At 38.6% G+C, this 23,598-nt stretch overlaps 1 protein-coding gene and 1 non-coding gene across 2 annotated transcripts in view; both read right to left on the bottom strand.

Moving 5' to 3' along the window:
- Window positions 1–23,598, bottom strand: part of SORL1 (sortilin related receptor 1) — a 226,561-nt gene that overhangs the window by 75,890 nt on the left and 127,073 nt on the right. The window contains exons 17-21 of the mRNA XM_001370225.4: window positions 21,579–21,751; window positions 20,360–20,491; window positions 7,380–7,471; window positions 5,858–6,104; window positions 4,706–4,844 (exon numbers count right to left, since the gene is read on the bottom strand). Coding sequence (XP_001370262.2) covers window positions 4,706–4,844; window positions 5,858–6,104; window positions 7,380–7,471; window positions 20,360–20,491; window positions 21,579–21,751 — 783 coding nt within the window. The remainder of the gene's footprint in view (window positions 1–4,705; window positions 4,845–5,857; window positions 6,105–7,379; window positions 7,472–20,359; window positions 20,492–21,578; window positions 21,752–23,598) is intronic.
- MIR12350 (microRNA mir-12350) lies at window positions 409–471 on the bottom strand. The gene has a single exon (NR_162906.1). It is a non-coding gene; the product is annotated as a microRNA mir-12350 (primary transcript).

Below are 23,598 nucleotides of genomic sequence, written 5' to 3' on the forward strand. Positions count from 1 at the left end.
ACTTTCTAGTCCTTAATTTCCTTATCCATAAAAAGAAACAGCTAGAGGAGTTTATCTCAAAGATTCCTTCCAGATCTAACATTCTGGATCTAAGAAAGGCAAGTAAGAAGGAGAACTATTTACTGAAAAGAATATCTTAATGGGCCTCAGTGAACATCTAGTATTTTAAGATCCATTATGAGATCTCAAAGCATTGCCTGACATTTTCCCAGCCATGCTGGATCTTCCAAGGCTGCCAGGATCCCCAGACACATTGAGAAATGGCAACCCTCTTCCTCAATTCAGCATTTAATAGCTTACATTCACATAGTACTTTAAAGCTCAATGTACTTTCCTTACAATCTTGTGAAGCTGTTAGAGCAAGTACTACTATCCCTATTTTTCAGCTGTGGAAACTCAGGCCTAAGAAGTTAAGTGACTTGCCCAAGGTCACAGCATTATAGAAAGTGTGACCTTAGACCTGTCACTTTAACTTCTCTGGGCCCTACGAAGCAGGCAGGACCTTTTTTATGGCAGCAATACAGCTAAAACCAGTATTATATGCAGTGGGGAAAACATTAGAACTCTTCTCAGTGGATACAGGCATAAAAGCAAGGACACTCCCATTCCCCACTGTTATCTGACATAATTCTAAAAATACTGGTAATAACAATAAATTTTTTAAAATGAAGGCATAAACATAATCAAAGAAGAAATAAAATTATCCCTAAACCCTGTTGGTTTACTTAGAAAACTCTAAAGAATCAACACAGAAATAACTGGAAACAACATCTTTAGTAAAGTAGTAGGATTTCTATAGTGGCATTTCTATATAGCAATAATAAAATGCAGAAAGAAACAATATAAAGGGAAGTATGAATATACTCATTCAAAATAAGTATAAAATGCATAAATATTTAGGAGACAATCTACCAAAGCACTCAAGACATGTATAGATACAATTATAAAATATCATTTAAAGAAATAAAACATGGCTCAAATAACTGGAACAAAATTCAGTGTTCATGCCCAGTGTTCAATATTATATTGTTAACTAAATTAATTTATAGACAGTGAATTACATAGAAATAACTCAGAGAACAAAAAAAATAACAATAATTTTACTTGAGGAAACAGAAGGTCCAGACTCTCAAGGAAACTGATGACCAAATGCAAGAATAATAGAATACCACTTGCAGGCCTTCAATTATATTATAAAGCAGTAATCTCCAAAACTACTTAGTACAGTTAATAAACTTTAAAAAAATAGATCTGTGCTATAAACTAGATAAAAAAGTTACAAAAACAAGTGAACTTTCTAACAGTGTTTAATTAATTCAATAATACAAATTACTTCCAGAAATCCCACTTTGACAAGAACCATTATAAAAACTTGAAAAAGTGTTTGGAAAAATTAGACTTTAACCAACAGCTTACCCCAATACATACCCCAATATACCCCAATAAACTAAAAATGTATGCATGAGCTAGATAAGTCATATCACACACACACACACACACACAAATTTTAATGAGAAGAATATTTCTTATACTCATGTTGAGGGAAAGAATTTTTAACCGATGTTTAGAGGTGATCATAAAAGATAAAATAATTTTCTTTACATAAAATATAATGTGTTTTAAATGAATAAAACCAATACAACTAGGATAAGAAGGAAAGCTATTAATTGAAAATAAAAAATTTTTGTATAAAATATGTCTGATATGGGCATGATATACAAGATATATGAAAACTAATAAGAATATGTAACAAAAAGAGCCATTACCCACATGTTCAATGGATATTAACAAGACTTCAGACCAGACTTGTGATTTCATTGTCATTAGCAACTCCTGAAAGAGGAAATTCCTTCCAACAAAACAAGTCATCACTTTCTCTTCAATTCTGTCTTAACAGATTACCAAAACCCCTGAAGAGGTTATGTGACTGTCTTCAGAGATAGGATGAATTTAGTCTTTCTGGCTCTGAAGTCAGTTTTCTATCTATTTCTACCATACCACAGTGCCTCTCATGAGAAAAAAAGGCTCAAAAGAATTGCAAACTATTAACAACCATATGAAATACTGTTTCAAATCACCAATAATGAGAAAAAATATAAATTAAAACAACTCTGAGATTTCCCCTCACACCTGGCAAATTGACCAAGAGGATGAAAGATGGGAAGAGTCAATGTTGGAAAGACTGTGGAAAGAGAAAGAATACACTAATATACTGTGGAGCTCTTAATTAGTCCAAACATTCTGGAAAATAATTTGGAAGTATGCTAAGAAAGCAGCTAAAACATCCATGCCCTATTTAACCCAAAGATCTCACTGACAAGTATGTATCCCAAAGAGGTCAAAGATAAAAAGAAAGACTCAATGCATGTGAAAATATAGTTAGCAGCATTTTAAAGTAGTAGCCGAGAACTAGAAACAAAATAGACCCCCATCAATTGGAGAATGGCTAAATAAATTGTGGTACATCAATATAATGTACCTTATACAATTCTCTCAAACAATTCAAACATTTACTAAGCTATTAACCACATGAAACCCACGGTACTATTGAGAAACACAAAACTGAAAAACAATTCCTAATAGCAAGGAGTTTCAATGTAAGAAGAATGATAAGAATATATTAAAAACTCTAAGGTTCAAAGTAAAAACTGATGATAGGAGCAAAAAAGAGACATTAACAAAATATGAGGATTCTGAGAGGTGGAAAAATTGTTTACTTTTGGAAAAATTGAGAAAGACGTTAGTACAAAAGCCAGGAAAGGCAGAAGAGCTTGAACTACACAGTTAGCAATCGAACCAATCGAGTTCTGGAAGTGGCATTTAGTGGGCATACTTCAGGAAATCTACAGCAGTGTCTGCCTGCAAAAACTCAGTTGCTAATGGATGAATTTGGCCATCTAGGGAGAAAGAATCAGACCCATGTAAGTATCTGAAGAGGAAAATGATCCTAACCTTTTACCTGTTCACTTTTTTGTTTCTTCCAGTGCCCTAATCTGCACCCCAAGGCAGTCATAACATCAAATGCCCTGTGTCTTTTGAGTCTTCCTCCCCAAAGAATTTTCTACAAAGTGAAACAGATATACTTAGTACCTCCCCCAGAAGCAGAGATTCAAGACTATTAGCAAAGATAACAGTCCACAGTGATATGACCACTGAGATACAACTCAGGCTGCATTGCTGAGCCTGACTGCTCCATCATCCATAACACTGCAAACAGACAAAGACATGGAGAGATCTATTCATGGCACTGGGGATAGCCTACACAAATACACAGAAACAGAAGAAAAGAGGGTAATATTAGGGGACAGCTAGATGTCTAGATTAGCCAGAATATAGATCTCCTGAAGGGGAGTCAGATAAAATATAAGGCTGAAAACATTTGTGGCTAAACAAATTGTGGCTCATGAATATATAATATTTTGTGCTAAAAGAAACTATGATCATGAAGAATATATAAATTCATAGAAACTTCTATAAACTGATACAAAGTGAAGAAAATAATATACTACAACAATGTAAATAGAATGAACCAAAAAACAACAACTGGATTCTGTGTGATTATAACAACATATCCTGATCCTAAAGACAACATAACGGAATATAATTCCATCCTTCTGTGCAGAGGTGGGGTACTACAGGTGTTGAATAGTGCATATATCATCAGATATAATTATGCTGGTTATTATTGCTAAGCTGCTTTTTCCCCCTTTTTAAAAAAATTATTCTTTGTTACAAGAGGTAGCACAATGGATGGAGAAGAGAGGATCAACAGAGAGAAATTAATTTGATACAAAAACAAGAGATATCAAGTATTTTTCCAATTAAAACAAATTTCTTATCTGTAACGTAAAGGTGGGAATATTGGAAAATGTATTAATTTTTGGAGTCAGAGGGTCCAAATATGAATCCTAGTTCTGCAACATACCTGGTGAGTGACCTTAGGCAAGTCATTTCTTGGTTACTCCATCTTTAAAATGAGGCAATTGGACTAGAGAGCAATGAGGTTCTTTCCAGCTCTAACTCTATGATCCTATGATCTCTAAGGTTTAAACTAGTTTTAAATCCTATGATTTAAGTACAGTAACTAGGATTCAAACTCAAGCTGTCTGACTCCAAAACAAGCAAGCACATGGTTTTGGTTCTAATTGTCACAATGAATGGCATCATTCTGGGGTGGATACCAGCCCCAGAGATCCTAGATTTTTATAAGAATGAAAACAAGCTTATCCCTGCAGAAAGGCTGGGGGAAGCCTCTGTGTGTGGCTCCTGCCTCTTCCCAAAAAGGAGGGTAGGTACAGGGCTCAAACTGCAGCACCTGAGTAAGCCTGCTGGCAAACTATGACTGAGCCTATCTCAGATGTCTGCAGAACTGTCACCGCCCGCGGGGATGAGCCACATGCTGAGACTTAGCCAGCTGCATCCCTAGGCATCTCGCACTAATCAGAAAGGGGTGAAGGGCAGGAGGAGGCTATAATTATCCACCCAACACCAGTAAGCCAGAGAGGCAAGATCATGCTGTCTTCCAGATGTTTGCAGATCATTAAAAGAGAAATTAAGATGTCATTAGAGAGGAATTAAATAATGTGTATGTTGTCGTGACAACTGAAAATATAGGGTGGCATTTACTGCTCAGGTGAAAAAATTGCCCACAGCCAGCCCCACCATGAGGGCTTGTGAACAGGTGATGAAGGAACCTCTGTCTTACCTGTAGTTTTCCCCCTATAGAAAATCTTCATGTCCATCAGGCCTGTGAGCTGACTAACCAAAATCTCCATCTGGGATCCACTATACTTGGAGGCTCGGAAGATGCTGAGTTGCGACCAGTCATCCCAGTAGATTTCATTCTGGAAAGGAAAATGTGATCCCTTATTCCATTGGGCTTTGTAGTTCCCAATATGCTATACTCTGTCTTTCTTACCTTTTGCCTTCCTTACATCCTCCCTGCCAAGGCAGAGCTGAGCACCCTGTCCAGTTCACAGTGGACACTGGATGTCCCACAGAAGAAGTGACTCAGCTGGCCCAGGAGAGCAAGGGTTTGTCATGCTGCTCCAAGCCCCTGGCACAGAAATGATGGAAGTAACCGAGGCCACAAGATGCAACTTCACATGCATGGGCTAAAAACTCACTGAAGATGCCACAACAGCCTGTTTCCTTTTTCAGCCCTAGACTTCAACCCATAAATCGCTATAAGGAAGAGGTAGGATGGGACAATAGAAAGAACAGCAGGCCCAGAGTCAGAAAAGGCCCTGGATCCTCCTTCTGATCCTGACTATTGTGGGATCATAAGCAGCATTCTTCCCCTCCACTGTGAAATATGGATATAATAAAAAAAATCATACTGGCACTACTGACCTCATGGCTTTTTGTTTTTGTTTTTTGGTGAGAAAAGTATTTTTTTAAACCTAAAAGTGCTAAAAATAAGCAAACTGTTCTTGTTTCATGGGAAACTATGTTGTCCTCTAGAAACTTGCTAGTAATGAGTATCAAGATGGCAGGTCAACCAGCCCATACTCATAAGGAGATGGGATATGGAATGAGCAGATTGCAGAGAAATCAGGGAAATCACCGTAGGGCAGACAGGGTAAGAGCATGAGGGGAGTAGCGGCCTGCTCTATCTCCCAGAATCTCTGCTTTCATCATGCCATGATGCCTAACCTTTGGGAGAGAAGTTAAATCCTGGAAAGGATGTACATCAGCTGCCCCAAACCAAATTCAGATGTGTCCCAAATTTTAACAATTAAGAATATTGACTTAAAATGACCTGAATGGCAGATTCACAAACCCAACTAAGATACAAGCCCCCTTAGCCTTTGGGAAGTGCTTGTCTGCCCAACAGAGGGAGAATCCAAGTAAGTACCTTAAACACAGCGATTGCATAGGGGTGAGGAAGACTATCCAGGATTACGGAGCGCTGCTGGCCATTGAAGTTGATACGCTCAATGCAGTCCAGATATGCATCTGTCCAGTATATCCACTCATCATCCACAGAGATGCCATTGGGCCACTTTACATCCTCGGAAACAATGCGATAGATGGAAGATCCATCCATATTGGCCCGATAAATTCCAGGCTTCAGGTCACCCCAATCAGTCCAAAACATCAACCTGGTTTCAGTTCATGAAAGAGAATATTCTTGTTAGAACAAAGAACACGGGTCCTCAGATCCTGATTCAAGAGAGATGAAAATTTTCTAAAGAATGAGCAGGCCAGGTATAGTCAGCTAGATAGATAAAGTGCTGGACCCGGGAGTCAAGAATACCTGAATTAAAATCATCCCTCTAATATTTACTTAGCTGTGTATTCCCAGGGGCAAATCACTTAATGTCTCTTAGCCTGAGATTCCTCATGTATAAATCTGTAAAATGGGGATAATAATGGGATCCACCTGACACAGTTATCATGAGGGTCAAAAGAGATAATATAAATAAAACACTTGGCAAACCCCAAAGTGGTATATAAATATTATATACTACTGTTATCTCCTACATTTGGATTTGAAACTAAGTATGTCTGTAGTGCTGTGGGAGTTATAGGATGGAAAGGCTAATCCAAAATCATTTCCTTTGGAAAGAGGGAGAGGCATAAAGAGATAGAGACAGAAAGAAAGTGAATGTATGTAACTACCTATGTGTACCTCCTAATTATCTTTTTTTTTTTTTTAGGATAAATGGTTTTGTATTCCCTGAACACATTCCACTTAGAAGAAAGGACAGAGAGACTAGACATGGTAGGTAGCAAGGAAAAGATATACTGATATTTAAATTTTTCTATTGTATATGTGTATACACACACACACATACACACTTGTATGTATACAGACAAATGTGTATGTGTGTCAAAAAATAAGCCACAGATAACTGTAAGTTCATTATTTCATTGTCCAAAGTTCCTCTGCTTTTTTACCTTTCCTGACATTACTCTAGCAGATACAAGATGTCTAGCCTACCAGGAAAATTCTGAAGTTTATTAATAAAGAGGGAATAGAGTTCCTTGTCAAAGACTATTTATTGTGGTGGAGTGGATGATATATTGGATTTGGAGTCGGGTAGACCTGGGTTGAAATCCTGCCTTAGACATTTATCAGCCTGGTGACTCTGGGCTAGTGGCCATTCCTTTCAGTTGGCTTAGTTTCCTCATCTGTGGAAAATGAGGCTAGACCTCTAAAACTTCTTCCACATCTAATTCTGTAATGTGATGAACCATGTCATTTTCTATTATTCCAAACAATTCTAGTTTAGAGATCATCTCTAGCCATAAAACTATGAAATGGATAAAATGTTTTGCTTATTCCTGGGGTTTTCATGTAAAGATGGATGCAATTGCTGGAGATCACTCAAAGAAGCCATGCATGCTTTTCACCCTTAGAACTGGACACTTACCCTTCTTTAGGGATGAGGGCCAAAGCCCTGGGTCGATCAAGCAATGAGGAATTCACAATAGTAAGTCGAAAGTCTCCATCTGGATTGGCAACCTAAGGGAAAGAAATGAAATCTTTAGATGGATATATTTCCCAAAGAGCTATGATTTTTTGCAACAATTTCTAACCTATGTTAAAAATAATAACATTTCTTAGAAACGGTATGAAAAATAGAATATTAGAGGCCAAGGAATGGAGACTAAGTTGGGAGGGAATACAAGGGGTGATAACTTGGGAAGGAGCTCAGGAGTGAGGATGAAGTACTTAGTTAAGTGTTGTAAGGCAGAGAAAAAGATTCAATGATAAATGATCATGATCAGATAAAAGAATTTCAAAGTTTACAAACAGAGAAAGGGAACACTTATTGTTGATAGCAAGATAAGGGGATGAGAAGGAATGGTGAACTAGGTCATGGGAATGGAGTAACCTGAGGAAAACTGGCAAGTTGAGGTTCTTGAGAAAGCATCAGCATGTAGGGTGAAACTCCCTAATTGATACAATGGAGACAACTAAGCCTAGAGTCAGAAAGATTTTTGAGTTTGAATATAGCTTCACATATTAGTTGCTTAAGCTTGGTCAAATCACTTAATCTGGCTGCCTCAGTGTCCTCAACAATAAAATAAGGATAATAAGAGCACCTATTAATAGATTATTGTGAGAATCAAGTGAGATAATATTTATAAAACACTTGGAATAGTGCCTGGCACATAGTAGGCACTAATAAATATTTGTTCATCTTTCTAAAAGGAGGGCAACAGTTGGGGCAGAAGCTGTAACTGAGGCACTGAACTTGGAAAGGAAAGAAGAAAGGGAGAGAGAGCAAAGAGGAGGAAGAGGATGAAGAGAGAGGGAGGGAAGGAAGAAGAGAGGAAGAGAGTCTTGGGGGTTGGTAGGTAACTGCTACCAGGATCTGGACTGTGATAAATCTGTAGCGCATGAACCTCCAGTAAAGGGAAGATGATGAGCAATGGTGGTAGAAGGAGAATACAGAAGTGACAAAAGAGAACATTCCAGCTCTCCCATCATAAACAATGAGTCCAAGGACATGAATGAAATTTCAATCAGTGCTGGGAATAGAGAAACAATAATAATAGCATTTATAACATAGCTACTTTTTAAAGGCACTAAAACATTTTAGAAAAATTGCATTTGATCCTCAAAACAACTTTGGGAGGAAGGTGCCATTATTTTCCCTATTTAAAACTGAGGAAACTGAGGCAGAAAGTGGTTAAGTGACTTACCCAAGATGAGACAGCTAGTTAAGTGTCTGAAGCTAGAGCTGAACTGAGGTCTTTCTGACCCCATGCCCAGCATGCTCTCCACTGAATGCCCTAGCTTCAGTGAAATCAGAGAGTCAGGGCTGAATGAGTATGTATTGAGTACTGTATGTATATGAGCAATCCCAGAACCCAGCACATTGTAGGCAACTACACACTCTCAGAATTAGAAGGGATGAAAGAGGTCACTGAGTCCACACCTACCTGACTAGGAATCCCCTCTAAAACATCCCTGAGAAGTGGTCATCTAAGCCTCTACTTGAAGTCCTCCAGTGAGGGTCTCCCCCACTCCCCAATATACAGAGGTGGCCCAGGCCTCTGTGAGTCATTTCTCATACTGAAATCTGCTTCTCGGTAATCTTCAGGGATTATTCCCAGTTCTGCCCTCTGGTGTCCAGCAGAACAAGATGAAATTCTCTTCCACAACACAGGCTTACAAGTCCTGGACTTGAAAGATAATGATCCTGGTCACCCTGTCTCAGTCTTCTCTCCTCCTAAAAGCTAAAAATATTCCTTTATTTCAACTGATCCATACCCTGGTCTCCAGTACTGTAACCATGTAGACCTCAAATAAGGTCAAATAAGACCGTAACATCCTGAGTGAAAACATCATCATCCTCACTCTGATGCTATTACAATATTTTTTGGGAGCCATAGGACACATTCCCTTCTTCTGTTTTTTTTTTAGCACCTTTTCTGGGTGGTCTTTCTCCCATTAGAATGTAAATTATCTGAGGAGTTGCTTCTTGCTTGTATGTGTAATTGCCAGCACTTTGCCTGGCACATAGTAAGTGTTTATCAAATGTCTGTTGACTTAAAAGGAGCTCTCGGCAGCCTAAGAAATCATTTTCTTTTTTTTATTTTTCTACAGGGACGGCTATGAAACTCAATGAACAGAAAGCCAGGCCTAGAGACGGGAAGTCCCAAGTTCAAGTCCGACCTCGAACACTTCTTATGTGAACCTTGACAAGTTACTTAACCCCAATAGCCTAGTCCCTACCACTCTTCTCCCTTAGATAGAATACTTCTCTCTGGGGAAAGTTTTGCTTCTAACATAGAAGGTAAGGATTTAAATTATTTCTATATTTTTTCTAGTCTCATTTCCCCTATATTATATTAATAAAGGTTTTTAACTCAAACATAGGAATCTGTTTATCCATATTAAATTTAATCTTCAATTTGGTCCATTATTTTAGCATTCAAGAACTTTTTGGATCCTTATTCAACCTTACAAGGTGTTAGATCTCCCTCCAATCTTCATGTCATTCGCAAATCTGAAATGTACACTGGCATCTTCCTCTATCATGCCACCTCCCTATGTCAAGTTTCTTCAATTTTGGAGACAGAATCAGAACCACCATGCTTCATCCAACCACTGACAAAAATGTGTAAGAGGATAGGATCAAGAATAAATGACTGGGACTTCCAGTCAAGATGGTGGCTTACAGGCAGCGAAAGGTCAGATGTCTGAAAACCCTTCCTTACCAATCACAAACTGAATGCTACCAGGACACCAAAATTCAAACTGAACAGGACAGACTCGGGGAACCCTCCTCCTGGACCTGGATCAAAAGGTACGGCCCCCTAAAAGCCAGAACCCTAGATCACTCGGATCTAAGCGGTAGGCAGAAGGAAGGTCCCAGGACCCATCGCCCCCCAACCCAGAGTGCAAAGCCCACGGCAGCATTGGAACCTCAGGGCTGGCAAAAGGGCCTCAGGGCTGGCTATTCTGAAGGACTCACCTTGAAAGCAACCTGAGCCAGTCTCCGGGGCACCCAACACAGACGGCAGAGAAACATAGAGAGAAGGGGGAAGCCTGTACCCCCTGGCTGGGTCCTTCCATCTGAGTCTCAAGGGAAGTTCCAGATTTAGGGCACCAGCTGAACCCAATCCCATCAGGAGCCCTCAGAGCTTCTGAAAGGACAGAAACCTCAGGGCCAGCAAAGGGGTTACTCCAAAGGGCTTACCTTGAAAGCAATCTGGGCCAGTCTCCGGGCATTCAACACAGATTGTGGAGGAGGAGGTTTTTTGGTTCGGGGATCATTCGGCCCACACCAGCTGAACTTAATCCCATCAGGAGCCCTCAGAGCCCAGGGAGGCCACGACCCCTCCCCCCTTAGATAGTAGGGTCTTCTGAAAGAACAGAAACCTAGAGGCGGAGTCAAGATGGCAGCCTAGAAGGAGCATAGACCTGGCAGCGTGGCCAGAGCTTTGGAGATCCTCCACATTTGCTCCAGCCGTCCAGGAAGTTTAGAACTCAGAGCAAACCCAACCCAACCAAGCTGAACTCAATCCCATCAAATGTCTCCAGAACGCAGGAAAGCCCAGGCTCCCCACCCATCCTCATTGACTGCTGGACTTTAAGCCAATCAAAAGCCTCCAGAGGACAGGGAAGCTCAAACCCCCAAAAACCCTCCCCCAGAGACTACACCAAGAGATCTTCTGTTAAAGCTCCAAGAGGGGAGACTGATAGAAGTTCCCAAAAAACAAAAAAATGAGAGGAACAAGAGCACAGACAAATACGGGGAGTAAAGAAGGGGTGAATTTGAGCAAACAACAGAAAAAGAAGAAAGAAACTACAATAGACAGCTACTACTCAGCAAATGGAACAGAGGGGAAGAGATCAGCAAACAATAAACCAGAAATCCCAGCAAATTGAATACAGGCTGTGGAAGAACTCAAAACACAACTAAGAGAGGCTGAAGACAATTGGGAAAAGAACTTAAAAATTAAGATAAGTCATCTGGAAATAGAGGCACTTGAACTAAAACGAGAAAATAGTGTCTTGAAATCCAAAATCAATCAGCCGGAAAATGAGGCAAAGGAGATGAAAGATTAGGCAAAGGAGATGAAAGAAGAGGTAAAGAGGATGAAAGATGATCTTCAAAGAAAATCAGACCAGAAGGAAAAGGATGACCAAAAAGCCAGAGATGAAATTAAATCTTTAAGAACCAGAACACAACAACTGGAATTAAGTGACCTCACAAGGCAGCAGGACACTATAAAACAAAACAAAAAGAATGAAAAATTTGAGGGAAACGTGAAGCATCTCATTCACAAAAAAGACGATTTAGAAAATCATTCAAGAAGGGACAATTTAAGAATAATTGGACTATCAGAAGACCATGACAAAAGAAAAAGGCTGGACATAATACTAGAGGAAATTATCCAGAAAAACTGTCCTGAGATCCTAGAACAAGAGGGGAAAGTGGAGACTGAAAGAATCCACAGATCACCCCCTGTATTTAATCCCCAACTGACAACACCAAGAAATGTTATAGCCAAGTTCAAAAACAATCAGATGAAAGAAAAGATATTACAAGCTGCCAAGAAGAAACCATTCAGATACCATGGAAAAACGATGAGGTTAACACAGGATCTGGCTGCATCCACACTGAAGGACCGAAAGGCATGGAATACGATATTCTGGAAAGCAAGGGAACTAAGTCTACAACCAAGAATAAAATACCCATCAAAACTGACTATATTCTTACAGGGGAAAGTATGGTCATTCAACACAACAGAAGAGTTCCAAGCATTCATAAATAAAAGACCAGACCTGAACAGAAAATCTGATGTCCAACCACAGAACTCAAGAAAATCATCAAAAGGTAATTAAAAAAGAAGGGAAAAAAACAAACAAAACAACAACAAAAATTTTTTAAGAGACTCAATAAGTTAAAATGATATGTATCCCTATAAGAAAAGAGGTTATTGGTAACTCTTAAAAACTGTTGCTATCATCTGAGCAGCTAGAAGAATTACACTCAGAGGGAAAAGTGACAAACTGTATAGGATGAAAGGACAAGACATAAATAGGTATATAGATATATGCATGCATAAATACATATACATGTGTGTATATATATATATATATATTCACACAAATAGAGCTAAAAAAAGAGGTTATGAGTAAAAGAAATGGGAAAAGAAACAAATGGGAGTAAATTTATATGTCACAAAGAAGCTCATGGCGGGAAGGGGGAGAACATCAATACCCTGGAAGGGTAAAGAGGTTGGAGATAGGAAATACTCAACTCTTACGTACTTTGAAACTGACCCAAAGAGGAAAGAACAATCCAATCCATTGGGGAAGAGAATAGATTTGTGCCCTATAGGGGAGAAGGGTAAAAAACAGACTGGTGGGGAGGGAAGCATGTACAAGGGAGGGAGAGGGTGGGGGGAAAATTTTAAAAAGACTACAGGGGAAAATAAGGGAGGGAATAAGAAGGGAGGGGATAGAAAGGGAAGTAAAATAAGGGGGGAACTTGGGGGACTGACTAGAAACAAACATTGGTGTAGAAGGAAATAGTGAAAGAAGAAAAGGCAGGACCAGGAGTAGAAATCAAAATGCTGGGAAATACACAGCTAGTAATCATAACTCTGAATGTGAATGGAATCAACTCACCTATAAAATGCAAGTGAATAGCAGAGTGGATTAGAATCCAAAACCCTACCATATACTGTCTGCAAGAAACACACATGAGGAAGGTAGATATGTATAGGGTGAAAGTAAGAGGATAGAGCCAAATCTATTGGGCATCAAATGATAAAAAGAAAGCAGGAGTAGCAATCATGATATCGGACAAAGCCAAAGTAAAAATAAATCTAGTTAAAAGACATAGGGAAGGTAATTACATCCTGATAAAAGGCAGTATAGACAACGAGGAAATATCTGTACTCAATATGTATGCACCAAATGGCAGAGCACCCAAATTTTAAAAGGAGAAATTAGAGGAGCTCAAGATCTGAACCTTCCCCTATCCAAACTAGATAAATCAAATAAAAAAATAAATAAGAAAGAGGTGAGAGAAGCATATGAAATCTTAGAAAAATTAGAGTTAGTAGACATATGGAGAAAAATAAATAGGGAAAAAAGGAATACACCTTCTTTTCAGCAGCACATGGTACATTCACAAAAATTGACCATGTACTAGGGCACAAAATCATTGCAAACAAGTGCAAAAGGGAAGAAATAATAAATGCAACCTTCTCAGACCACAATGAAATAAAAATAATAATTAGTAAGGGTACATGGAAAGATAAATCAAAAATTAATTGGAAATTAAACAATATGATTCTCCAAAATCAGCTACTTAAAGAACAAATCGTAGAAACAATTAAAAACTACATTGAAGAAAATGACAATGGTGAGACATCCTTTCAAAACCTATGGGATGCAGCCAAAGCAGTACTCAGGGGGAAATTTATATCCTTGAGTTCATATATAAACAAATTAAGAAGGGCAGAGGTCAATGAATTGGGCATGCAAATTGAAAAACTAGAAAGTGAACAAATTAAAAATCCTCAGATGAAGACTAAATTAGAAATCCTAAAAATCAAAGGAGAAATTAATAAAATTGAAAGTCAAAGAACTATTGATTTAATAAATAAGACTAGAAGCTGGTACTTTGAAAAAGCAAATAAAATAGACAAAGTACTAGTCAGTCTAATTTAAAAAAGGAAAGAAAAAAAACAAATTTACAGTATCCAAGATGAAAAGGGAGACCTCACCTCTAACGAAAAGGAAATCAAGGCAATCATTAAAAACTACTATGCCCAATTATATGGCAAAAAATATGGCAATCTAAGTGATATGGATGAATACTTACAAAAATATAAATTGCCTAGACTAAAAGGAGAAGAAATAAATTACCTAAACAACCCCATATCAGAAAAAGAAATTGAACAAGCTATCAAAGAACTCCCTAAGAAAAAATCCCCAGGTCCAAATAGATTCACAAATGAATTATGAATTCTATCAAACATTCAAAGAACAGCTAACCCCAATACTATACAAACTATTTGACAGAATAAGCCAAGAAGGGGTTCTACCAAATTAAGCCAGGCAGGTTAAAAACAGAGAAAGAAAACTATAGGCCAATCTCCCTAATGAATATAGATGCAAAAATCTTAAATAGGATACTAGCAAAAAGACTCCAGCAAGTCTTCACAAGGGTTATCCACTACAGTCAGGTAGGATTCATACCAGGAATGCAAGGATGGTTCAATATTAGGAAAACCATCCACATAATTGACCATATAAACAAGCAAACCGACAAAAATCACATGATTATCTCAATAGATGCAGAAAAAGCCTTTGACAAAATACAACACCCATTCCTTTTGAAAACACTAGAAAGTATAGGAATAGAAGGGCCTTTCCTAAAAATAATAAACAGTATATACCTAAAACCATCAGCAAACATCATCTGCAATGGGGAAAACCTCAAAGCCTTCCCAATAAGATCAGGAGTCAAACAAGGATGCCCATTATCACCTCTATTATTTAATATTGTACTAGAAACACTAGCAGTAGCAATTATAGAAGAAAAAGAAATTGAAGATATTTAAATTGGCAATGAGGAGACCAAGCTGTCACTCTTTGCGGATGATATGATGATTTACTTAAAGAATCCTAGAGAATCAACCAAAAAGCTAATCGAAATAATCAACAACTTTAGCAAAGTTGCAGGATACAAAATAAACCCACATAAGTCATCAGAATTTCTATGTATCTCCAACCCAGTTCAGCAGCAAAAATTAGAAAGAGAAATTCCATTTAAAGTCACCCGAGACAATATAAAATACTTAAGAATCTATCTGCCGAGACAAACACAGGAACTATATGAACACAACTACAAAACTCTCTCCACACAATTAAAAGTAGATCTAAACAATTGGAAAAACATGGATTGCTAATGGGTGGGACGAGCTAACATAATAAAAATAACCATCCTACCCAAACTTATCTATCTATTTAGTGCCATACCCATTGAATTACCAAAGAACTATTTTACTGAATTAGAGAAAACCATAACAAAGTTCATTTGGAAGAATAAAGGATCAAGGATATCCAGGGAAATAATGAAAAATAAATACAAAGGAAGGGGGCCTTGCAGTCCCAGATCTCAAACTATATTACAAAGGAGCAGTCATCAAAACAATTTGGTACTGGCTAAGAGACAGAAAGGAGGATCAGTGGAATAGACTTGGGGTAAATGACCTCAGCAAGACAGTCTTTGACAAACCCAAAGACCCCAGCTTTTTGGACAAAAATCCAGTATTTGATAAAAACTGCTGGGAAAATTGGAAGACAGTATGGGACAGATTAGGTTTGGATCAACACCTCACACCCTATACCAAGATAAACTCAGAATGGGCGAATGACTTGAATATAAAGAAGGAAACTATAAATAAATTAGGTGAACACAGAATAGTATACATGTCAGACCTTTGGGAAGAGAAAGATTTTAAAACCAAGCAAGACATAGAAAGAGTCACAAAATGCAAAATAAATAATTTTGACTACATCAAATTAAAAAGTTTTTGTACAAACAAAACCAATGTAACTAAAATTAGAAGGAAAGCAACAAATTGGGAAACAATCTTCATAACAAAAACCTCTGACAAAGGTCTAATTACTCAAATCTATAAAGAGCTAAACCAGTTGTACAAAAAATCAAGCCATTGTCTAATTGAAAAATGGGCAAGAGACATGAATAGGCAATTTTCAGTTAAAGAAATCAAGACTATTAATAAGCACATGAAAAAGTGTTCTAGATCTCTTATAATCAGAGATGCAAATCAAAACAACTCTGAGGTATCACCTCACACCTAGCAGATTGGTCAACATGACGGCAAAGGAAAGTAATGAATGCTGGAGGGGATGTGGCAAAGTAGGGACATTAATTCATTGCTGGTGGAGTTGTGAACTGATCCAACCATTCTGGAGGGTAATTTGGAACTATGCTCAAAGGGCGATAAAAGACTTTCTGCCCTTTGATCCAGCCATAGCACTGCTGGGTTTGTACCCCATAGAGATAATAAGGAAAAAGACTTGTACAAGAATATTCTGCGCTCTTTGTGGTAGCCAAAAATTGGAAAATGAGGGGATGCCCTTCAATTGGAGAATGGCTGAACAAATTGTGGTATGTGTTGGTGATGGAATACTATTGTGCAAAAAGGAATAACAAAGTGGAGGAATTCCATGGAGACTGGAACAACCTCCAGGAAGTGATGCAGAGTGAGAGGAGCAGAACCAGGAGAACATCGTACACAGAGACTGACACACTGTGGTACAAGAGAACATAATGGACTTCTTCCGTAATGGCATTACAATGTCTGTGAACAATCTACAGCGATCTACGAGAAGAAAAAAAAAAAACTATCCTCAAGGAGAGGACAAACTAAGGGAGTAAAAACACTGAGCAAAAGCAACTGCTTGACTACAGAGGTTTAGGGGACATGATGGAGGAGGGATGCTAAATGAGCACCCTAATGCAAAAACCAACAACAAGGAAATGGGTTCAGAGCAAGGACACATGTAATACCCAGACGAATCGCGCGTGGGCTAGGGAATGGGTGGTGGGGAGTTGGGGAGGAGGAAAAGAAAATCATCTGTTTCCATTGAATAATGTATGAAAATGACCAAATAAAATAATGTTTTAAAAACTAAAAAAAAAAAAAGAATAGATGCCTGGGATATTCTATTAGAAAAATTACTGCATCAAATATGCTTTGGATTCCATCATTTATTCAAACTAGGTCAGTCTACCCAAATCTAATATCTTCTAACCCATATCTCTCCATCTCATTTACAAGGATATTATGTTGAGTCCTTGTCTGAAATCTGGATAAACCACATGTACAGCATTCCCCTCTCTGAGCCATCAATCTAACAATCCTATCAAAAATAAGGAGATGAGATTTATCTGGCATGACCTGCTCTTGATGAAGCCTGGCTGGCTGGTGTGATCATGATCACTCATGATCTATCCCAATAATATGCTCCTAGATCTTCCTCTAGGAACAAAAGTCAAAACTCACTAGCTCACAGTTTAAAGAGTATTTTTTTTCTATAAAAAATTTTTCTTCCCATTAAAACAGTTGCTTTTCTCCAGGCCTTCTTCCGTGCTACGTCTTTCAACAAGACAGAAGTTTGTCCCTCGCTTCTGCTTATTTTATCAGTACTTTTGTTGCCTAACTAAATTACACTATGTAGGACTTCTAGCACCCTCAACAACTGTTAAGAATACTTTGTTTTTTAAGGTGTATTTTGACTTTATCAGGCTATCTGCTCTTCCTTCTCAGTGATGACAGTGTCCTTTCCTTCATAGTCCTCCTTCTCAATGATCTGCTTTGGGATAGAAAGCCAGATAACCAAGCATGTTAGAACTGAATGTTAAATAAAAATAAATGAGCTATGAAAGACCAGGGAAGGGGGGTTATCACTTTATTTTGTGAATACAATTTTGCTAGCCTTTTCTGCTTGGTTCTTGATTCTTAATGTCCCTGAATTGATGATGAGATCATATAGCTGAATTTTTGATGCATGAAGTAGAATTATGTAATTGCTTTTCAATTATTTTCATTAAAACTATCTGCTTGATTCATTTTCCACTAGTTTTCTTTTTCTGATCAATCTTCTCTGGAGCACCTGCATTGTCCTAGACTGCAACTGAATAAAGACAAACTAAGATATGGTTAAAGTCATGAACAAGTTTAAATTACTATCAGGCATTTTCATTTCAATTTCATTCAACAGATAGTAATTTCTACTAAATTCAAAGCACTGGGATAGTTCCTACATGTCTGTATTGCAGTTTTTCTGAGATCACACCTGTGATTTCACTGTAAATGAGGAAACTCTGTTTCTCTCTAAAGGTACATATTTGCTCTGCAAATTATAGTTTTAGGGTGTTATTAGGAGCACTGAAGGCTTTTTCTGGGTCATTTCCCCCCATCTTCATCTTCCTTGGCCTCTCTGCTGCCTTTGACACTGTCAATCATCCTCTTCTCCCTGAGACTCTCTTCTCTTGGTTTTCATGGCATTGCTCTCTCCTACTTTTCCCACTCCTGCTCTGACCCAACCTTCTCCATGTCCTTTGATGGATCTTCAGTGAAGTCACACCCATTAAGCATGAGTATCCTACAAGGTTCTGTCCCAGACTCTTCTCTTCTCACAGTATACTATCTCAACTGTCATTTCTATGAAGATGATTCTCAGACTTAACTGTGCAGGCCTGACCTCTCTCTTGACTGACAATCTTGAACCTCTGCCTACTGGTCCCCACTCTCTAGGGAGAAGGGGAAGGGAGTAAGCATCTTCTCACTATGCTGTACTGCTTCACCACTGCAGCTACTTCCCCTCCCCCCAAGATTCTTCTAGGACTTCTACTTTGGAGATGAGAACCAGGGCAGTCATGCTTCATTACCCTACCAACTTTGTTTCTTTTTATCCTTTGTAACCCTTACCTTCCATCTTAGAATCAATAATAGGTATTCATTCCAAGGCAGAAGAGTGGTAATGGCTAGGCAATGGGGGTTAAGTGACTTGCCCAGGGTTACACAGCTAGGAAGTGTCTGAGGCCAAATTTGAACCCAGGACCTCTTGTGTCCAGGCTTGGCTCTCTATCCACTGTACTATTAGCTGTCTCACCAATTGTGTTTCTTATTCTCTAGATGTCATTGCCTGATAAACTGGATTATTTCAGAAAGAACTGGAAAGGCCTACATGAACTGATACAGAGTGAAATAAGCAGAACCAGGAGATCATCTATCCAATAATTGCAATATTGTGGGACAATCAAATGTGACAGACTTTGCTACTAACAGGAAAACAATGATTCAGGACAATTCTGAGGACTTATGAAAAAGAATTTATTACCTCCAGAGAAAGAAATGTGGGAGCAGAAATGCAAATGAAAGCATATGATTTATCATTTGTTTACTTGGGTATATGATTTAGGGTTTTGATTTAAAAAGACTACTTTATTACAAAAATGAATAATATGGAAATAGGTTTTGAGTAATAATATATGTATGAGCCAGTGGAATTGCTTGTCAACTCTGGGAGAGGTGAGGGAGACAACAAAAATCATGAACCTTTGAAAACTTATGGGTAAATTTATTACTGGAATAGATATCATTACCATCTCCCCATATAATAACTTCCTCTTTCCCTTCCCCATTGCTTTTCAGCTCCCGTTCATATATTATCTTTACTCATTTGAATATAAGCTCCTGGAGGGCAGGGGCTATCCTCCTTCTTGCTTATATTTGTGTCTCTAGAACTTCATATAGTGCATGACATTTAGTAAGCTCTTAGATGCTTGCTGCCTGCCCACCGAATGCAACTCACAAATTGCCTCCACCCTGAAGCCTTCTCTCAATTCCCATAACCACCACCACACCACTAATTCAGGAATAGACTTTCCAATCTTGGATCTCACAGAGTACTTTCTACCTCTCTAGTCCAATTATCACATGTTACTGGGTATTACAATTCATGCACTTTTGTCTTATTACTCAATTTGACTACATTTCACAAGATCAAGGAAACAAATTTTCTAAATTGAACAGTTTAGTCAGTTAGGTAGCCTACCTAGTGGGTAGAACATTGGACTTAAAATGAGGAAGAGCTGAGTTCAAATTCTGCCTCAGACACTTATTAGCTTTGTATCTGGAAGTCATTGAGTCTCCGTTTGCCTCAATTCAAGACCAAATAAGATATTTGTGGAGTCTTCTGTAAACTTTAAAGTGCTATATGAGTTATTTCCCTCCAAAGCCCAGCATGTACTCTCTTCATGATCTCTCTATGCTCTGTATCATGCACAGCCCAAAGTAGACCTTTTCCAATACTAAATAAAAACAGCAGACATACCTCAATTTTTTTCAGCCCAGCATCCACCCAGTAAAGCAGCTGGCTAAGGGGTTCAAAAGCCAAAGCTTCCACAGTTTCCAGGCCTGAATTGATAATCACCTCTTGTCCAGAGCTCCCATTCAAACAGAGACGCTAAAGAGGGAGAAAATAAAGTTTTATCTGTTTGGGTTCCAAAAAGATAAGCAAGTGGATTATCTTGTTAACTGAAGTTTGATCCCTTTAAGTGATATCTCATGTCCTATTTAGCTTAACAACTTGTATGGAAATCTTAAAAAAAAATTCATCACATACTTCCCTATCCTCTTAAAAGGAATCTACAAGAAAGAAAAGAGCTTCCTTCTGATGACAAACACCAGCTAGTAAGTTTTTGAGATCAAAATCTATATTGAGGGAGGAAAATACCCACACTGATGAAGCCACAGTTAGCTGAAAGACTGGAGACTCAGCTGTCACCTTGGGCATTATTGAGAGTCTGGAAATCATATAGGGATCCCCCTCAGGTTTTTCTGATGCAAGCAATGGCTGCATCATAATGCAAAAGCATTACTCTGTTCCATGCTATTAAAGTTCTTGGCCTTTTTTTTAACTTTTCTTTTTTCTTCCTCACTGTGACTTTACCATTTCTTGTTGTTTTTGATATACTTCTTTCTAATTGAAACCTGATAGCTGTTAGTAATATTCATTTTGCAAATAACCAAACTTATTAGAATTGTGTCTCAATTAAGAGTAAATGGGTTTTTAATGTGGGGCTATCATTATTTAAATGTGTATGAACTTTGATATATTAGTGTTTGTTTGGAGAGCTCAGAGACCTTTCTTGTTTATTTCCTTTCTGTATTTTGGGCTGTCCCGAACAGCTGAGATTCTAGATACTAGAACATGGAAGGGAAGGGTCAATAGGACATAAGAATTTGTATTCCCCACTTTAAGGGAGTCCCTAGTCACTAAGTATGGCCCCCCAGGACAAGGGAAAGTACCTGAGGAGATTTACCACAGAGAAGGCTACAAGATAGATACTGACTTTGGTGTACTAATACAGGGGATGATGCTGTATCAGACTAAAATAGCCCCAAGAGAGTTCTCCTTCCAAACCCTAAAAACCCTTGTCCATTTTTCAGCACATAGCTGAATAAACCTCATCAGATCTGGATGTTCCAACTGAGGCTGTGACTGAGTAGCAGAGGCACAAGCTCTCCAGTCAGGTGCCCAACCAGCTTACCTGGATGATGTCCAAGGCCAAGTCAGACCAGTACAAGCAGTTGTGCTCATAGTCAAAGTCTAGCGCCACAGCTGCCCGCAGCCCCGTGACTGGCAATTGCTCGATGGCCCCTGAAGACAGGTCATAGCGGTGGATAGATTTCCTCATGGCATACAGGATGAACTCATTCTCCTCTGTGCAAAGAGACAAACATACAAGGACACCTCAGTCCACATGGTTGGAAATGGAAAGGGAGGGAGTGGTCAAGAGGGTTTCAGAATTTTGTTGAACCAACGATGGTTCACCCTGATAAGTCACTTTAAAATTTGCACATCACCTGTCATGCACAGTCTCTTGTTCCTTGAAACAACTCTGAGTTAAGTGCTATTCTTCCCCATTTAAAAGATAAGAAATTAAAGCTCAGAGAGACAGTGATTTGCTCAGAATCACCCAGCAACTAAGTCTTTAAAGAGGGGATTCAAATTCAGGTCTTGCTGACTCCAAGTCTAGCATATGCTCCACCAAGAGTAATGGAACTGGAAATGACCACAGAGACTGGCCTCATCCAACTCCCTCATTTCATAGGTGAAGAAGGACAAAGTGGCTCATCCGCACTCCTACAACTAATAAGCAGGTGGTTGTAAAACTGGTGCTTGAACTCTGACTTCTGCTCCATTAATGCCATGGACAGCTTTTCCCATTTCCTAAACTTTAAATTCTCATCCTTTTTGTTAGTCTTGCCAACTAAGTCACCTCTTCTCAGGAAGTCTTCTACAGCAAATTAAAACTTCAAATTCAAAACTTATCTGCATTGGAGTGAGGAGCCTGGGGCTATTTCTGGCCTCAACAATTTCAAAATCTCACTAATCTCATTTTACTCAATGGAATTCAGGCTACACATCAATAAAATAAGGAGAACAGACAAGATGGTCTACAGTGAAGTAGAATTAGGAGACCACAGTTTAAGGCCCAGGTCCACTGCTGTTTTACAAAAGTCACTTTGGCCTTTCCAGCCTCTGTTTCCTCATCTGTAAAACAAGAATAGCAACAGAGTACTCACCCTGCCTGCCCCATGGCAGGCATAATCAATCAAGTGAACAAGGAAGCACATATTTAAGTACCTATTATATGTTGGACATCATGCAAGGCTTGAAGAATACAGAGACAAAAGAAATAGTGCCTGCCTTTAAGGAGCTTACACTCTAGAAAACCCTTTGTCAATAAATGCTGGGTTGGAGTCCGGAAGTTCTGTGTTCAAATCTGGCCTCAGACACTTACTAGGTAAGTGATTCTGAGCAAGTTTGCTTAACCTGTTTGCCTCAGTTTCTTCAAGCATAAGATAGAGTTAAGAAAAGCATATAGCTTGCAAGGTGGTTGTGAGGATCAAATAAGTTAATATTTGTAAAGCTCTAGAAGAGTCTGACACACAATAGGTGCTATATAAATACATATTCTCAAAAAAACACTATAAAGTGTTCAAATGGGTGTGAACTATTGGTACAAAGAGCAGTACTGAAAGGTCTCTTTCAGCTTTAATAGTCTATGAATCTCTAACAAGGAAGGGTATTCTCTCCCTACCCTCACTACATAGCTATTCATCATAGACACTGTGGTTTAAGCCTTTTTCCTCTGTGGTCTTTAGGACTACAAATTTCCCAGCCTTAATCTGACAGTAAGATGAGACTCAGAACAAAAGAGGCTCCATTGAAGGCACCAGAAGCCCAGAATCATCACTAACCACCATCATTAATGATTGCCTTCTGAAAGGAAAGATGCTCCAGAAAATGCACACATACACGCATGTCTCTGTATAAATTTGCACGTAGCGTGTATATACATACATGTATATTTGTTGACTACATACATACACACACTGTGCACCAAGAGAGCTCCTACTTGTTCTTATCTTGCCTCTGTAAACTAACCATATAGCTGACATCCCATACCTGGGAGTTAGTATAACTATCTGTCCTCTTCAGTCAAAACTTGCTCAATACTGTTCAAAGTAAGACTTGGATTCTCAACTTGTGAGTTTTTTTTT

This window comes from Monodelphis domestica, chromosome 4, assembly GCF_027887165.1.
Source record: "Monodelphis domestica isolate mMonDom1 chromosome 4, mMonDom1.pri, whole genome shotgun sequence".
Taxonomy (NCBI): domain Eukaryota; kingdom Metazoa; phylum Chordata; class Mammalia; order Didelphimorphia; family Didelphidae; genus Monodelphis; species Monodelphis domestica.